General features: G+C 35.9%; 1 protein-coding gene across 1 annotated transcript; it reads right to left on the bottom strand.

Annotated features, from left to right (window-relative positions):
- Positions 1–6: 6 nt before the first annotated feature.
- LOC122332366 lies at positions 7–1,789 on the bottom strand. The gene is made up of 3 exons (XM_043229669.1): positions 1,152–1,789; positions 461–838; positions 7–168 (listed from the first exon to the last, which is right to left on the bottom strand). Exons 1-3 carry the CDS (start codon positions 1,489–1,491, stop codon positions 68–70), a joined length of 819 nt encoding a protein of 272 aa, XP_043085604.1. The 5' UTR covers positions 1,492–1,789; the 3' UTR covers positions 7–67.
- Between the last annotated feature and the right edge of the window lie 308 nt (positions 1,790–2,097).

Below are 2,097 nucleotides of genomic sequence, written 5' to 3'. Positions count from 1 at the left end.
GCAAAATTTGGTTCTGCCACCAATTTAACACCTTGACCCTACAAAAGGGTGATAACACCATCTTAATTTACCTCCTGCAGCAACAGAAACGACAAGTTACGGTTGTAAACACCAGCAGAACAACAACAACAGCGGCACATATTCCTGCAATAAGACCTGAAGATGGACCTAAATTTGCAAGAATAAAAGCAGTCATTATTACTACAGAGACTCATAATCGGCTTCAGCAATTTTGTCTAGTATTTACACATTTCATCGGTTGTATGATTGGGTTTAAGTTAGCTTTTTTTAATTTACTGTTTTCTCAGATTCACTTATAACGTTATCCATTTAGAATTAATAGGCTATAATAGGCTAATCAGAACACTCTTTTTGAATATGCATGGCAGATTGTGGACTCTGAAGTGAACTCTGACGAAAACTTTAGAGTTAAGAACTTTAGTTCAAATGTGAGACAAACCTGTGAAATTATAAATGTCAATGACAGTGACGCTGAATCTCCTGATTCTGATGATGCTAATGCTGTGACGATGGCGGATGCTGTGGACAATCTTTAGTTTATATCGTCCAGAGTCTGTAATCCTGGTGTCTGTGATGGTCAGAGATCCAGACACATGATTCACCTTGAGTCTGCCTCTGAATCTCTCTTTATCGGGTTCACACTGAACATCTGTACAGATCTTAATCTGATCTCCAGTGATTTCAGCGATGTGATCGTCATTAAAATGCCATGTTATTAAATAATTGTTGTTTTTTATTTCACCAGGATCTAAAACCAAAGTTTCTCCCTCCTTCACCGCCTTTCTGTTCATTTCTTCCTGTTTAGCAGCAGAAACACCTGAAACTCAAACCAACAGATGACTGAAGCCTTTTTTAAACCATGCACAGCATATCTGCAGCTCTCTCAAGCTTCTTCTTAACTTTCAGTCTGAAGAGCAACATTTGTCCCCCTTTTTTGAAGATCTATAAATTGCACTTTCACAGCAATTGTGTTTTGAAATCATCTGTATACAGCTAAATTTGCATTTAAATACAGGTGTATAGGTAAAATAAAAACAAAGATAATAAATAGTTTTTAATGTAACTGCTATTATAAATACATAATGTCCCTCAAGTATATTTAACCTGCTATTTAATGGTTAATGACTCACCATGAACAGCAACATGGAAGATCTTTGGGCCGATTCCTTTCCTGATAGTCTGTAGTTTATAAACTCCAGAATCTGTAGTTTTAATGTCTGTGATGGTCAGAGATCCAGTTTTATCCAGCTTCAGTCTGTCTCTGAATTTCTCATCACACTTAACATCTGTACAGACCTTATCAAAATCTCCTTTGATTTGAGCGATGCGAGTGTCATTAAAATACCATTTCATTCTGTCCTGTCGGTTTAATTTAACATCAGTGTGTAGAGTGACTGAATCTCCTTCCAGCACAAACACAGACTGTCCTTCTGTATCAACACCAGATACATCTAAAGACGGAATGAACATTTTATTATGTCAATAATAAAAACAATAATAATAATTTTGTATTTTGATAAACACTAAAATTATTGGTTTTAGTGCATTGTGTTAAGTCTAAGTTACCATAAATCTGTGGCCAGGGGACAGAAAACAAAGCTACTATGTTAAGATTGTGTCTTTTTTCTGTTTTAAAGTTGGGCATTTTAACATGGGGAGTTTATGGCAATTACTTCCTTTTGGAGCCAGCCTCTATCTGCCAGTCAGTTAATTTACAGTTCTAGTCAATTTAGTCAACAGTTTAGCTGTTGCTTAGTCCTGGTGCATACTTCTGNGTTAGGCTACAGCAAATGCAGTAGACTGTATTTCCATTTAGAAGAACAGAATGTTTCTCAGCCAGTCTAAACAGGTCGAGTTAAAACCTTTGGTTATTATAATGTTAGTCAAGTACATTGTTACATTTATAAAAGCTACTATTAGAAAGAGTATGTGTGTCAGCTTTTCTATTATAGAGGCCACGACCTCCGATTAGAGTCAAGTCAAGTCACCTTTATTTATATTGTGCTTTTTGCAATGCAGATTGTATAAAAGACACTTTACATCATTAAACAGGAAAATGGACTGCCAAAATAGTGT

This window comes from Puntigrus tetrazona, unplaced genomic scaffold (genome assembly GCF_018831695.1).
Source record: "Puntigrus tetrazona isolate hp1 unplaced genomic scaffold, ASM1883169v1 S000000018, whole genome shotgun sequence".
Lineage (NCBI taxonomy): Eukaryota > Metazoa > Chordata > Actinopteri > Cypriniformes > Cyprinidae > Puntigrus > Puntigrus tetrazona.
The sequence above is the reverse complement of the archived record's forward strand: the minus strand, read 5'-3'. Positions and strand labels throughout refer to the sequence as shown.

Excerpts from the sequence above, each read along its gene's own strand:
- LOC122332366 (XM_043229669.1), bottom strand. The coding sequence starts at position 1,491 with ATGTTCATTCCGTCTTTAGATGTATCTGGTGTTGATACAGAAGGACAG. Across the intron at positions 839-1,151 it reads CTTCCATGTTGCTGTTCATG|GTGTTTCTGCTGCTAAACAG; the intron begins GTGAGTCATTAA and ends TTTGAGTTTCAG. Across the intron at positions 169-460 it reads TGACATTTATAATTTCACAG|GTCCATCTTCAGGTCTTATT; the intron begins GTTTGTCTCACA and ends TTGCAAATTTAG.